Source organism: Sphaeroforma arctica (genome assembly GCF_001186125.1).
Source record: "Sphaeroforma arctica JP610 unplaced genomic scaffold supercont1.9323, whole genome shotgun sequence".
Taxonomy (NCBI): domain Eukaryota; class Ichthyosporea; order Ichthyophonida; genus Sphaeroforma; species Sphaeroforma arctica.
The window spans coordinates 1-1,090 of NW_014031235.1; the positions used below are offsets into that span (position 1 = coordinate 1).

General features: G+C 41.3%; 1 protein-coding gene across 1 annotated transcript; it reads left to right on the top strand.

Annotated features, from left to right (window-relative positions):
- Positions 1 to 129: 129 nt before the first annotated feature.
- Positions 130 to 318, top strand: SARC_16940 (alanyl-tRNA synthetase; the record flags this gene model as incomplete). Its single annotated transcript, XM_014288958.1, has 1 exon — positions 130 to 318. A coding segment is annotated over one exon (189 nt), but the record flags the coding sequence as incomplete, so codon positions are not given.
- Positions 319 to 1,090: the final 772 nt, after the last annotated feature.

Genomic DNA, 1,090 nt, shown 5'->3' on the forward strand with positions numbered 1-1,090 from the left:
TTCCGTTAACTTAATTAACTTCTACACAGCACGCATATATATATATATATATATATATATATATAGTATATCCATTCGTAACAAATTTCAGATTCTCATTTCGTTCTCTCACACTCTATATGCCCGTAGTGGAAGCCTATCTTTCTGGGTACAGTTGACCCCAACAGCAGTATGGCTGGTCTAAAGAGAGCAGTGGATTCACAGAAGTGCATCCGTGCTGGTGGTAAGCACAATGATCTAGACGATGTGGGCAAAGACAACTACCATCACACATTCTTCGAGATGCTGGGCAACTGGTCCTTCGGCGACTATTTCAAGGTGCGTTAATTGGGTTCCCTGGGTCTAGACTTTAGTGTATAGCTGTATCTGTCTCAAATTTGTATTATTCTGCTCTGTGTTGTATCTGTCTAATGTACTACTTCAGTGTCTTCATTTGGCTCTATGTGTCTAAGATTGGGTTTATACATACGCATCCGACGCAAATTCATGGGGTTCTATCTTGTGCTATATGCGTCTACGTACGATGTGGCTATTCCAGGGTACTTCATTGCGCTCTGAGTTCAGAATTGGGATTACATATGAACAGACTACGCAAACTTACTTGGTGCTATATGCGTCTGCCTATGACGAGATATATCTGCCGACGTCCACCGAAACCCCGGCACCGAGTAGTGTGCATATAGGAGATACTTTGCGTTTAACGTTCATTGCAAGCTGTGTTTGTGTGTGCGTAAGTGTTAACGAATAGAAATCTTAGAACTTCGAGTCTTATTCTTCTTGAATGGTAAACGGATACACTGTCATCCAGGAAGTGGCGTATTCATTAAGCGCGATAGACTTTATCGTAGTCATGGGATTTGGAATCTATCGGCTATCCATGCGGATGACAGGGATGCCAGTTTTGGTTTATTTTGACCTATTATCCGTTTAACGTTCATACGTAAGCTGTAAAGATGCCTGAGCTGACTGAGGTTAGGGGGTTGCACAAGGGTTTGATCTTAATGCTGAAACGTGTGTATGATCACTTGATCACATTTAAGTATATATACCCAAATAGGATCTGCACACCATTAGTCACCTATATATATAT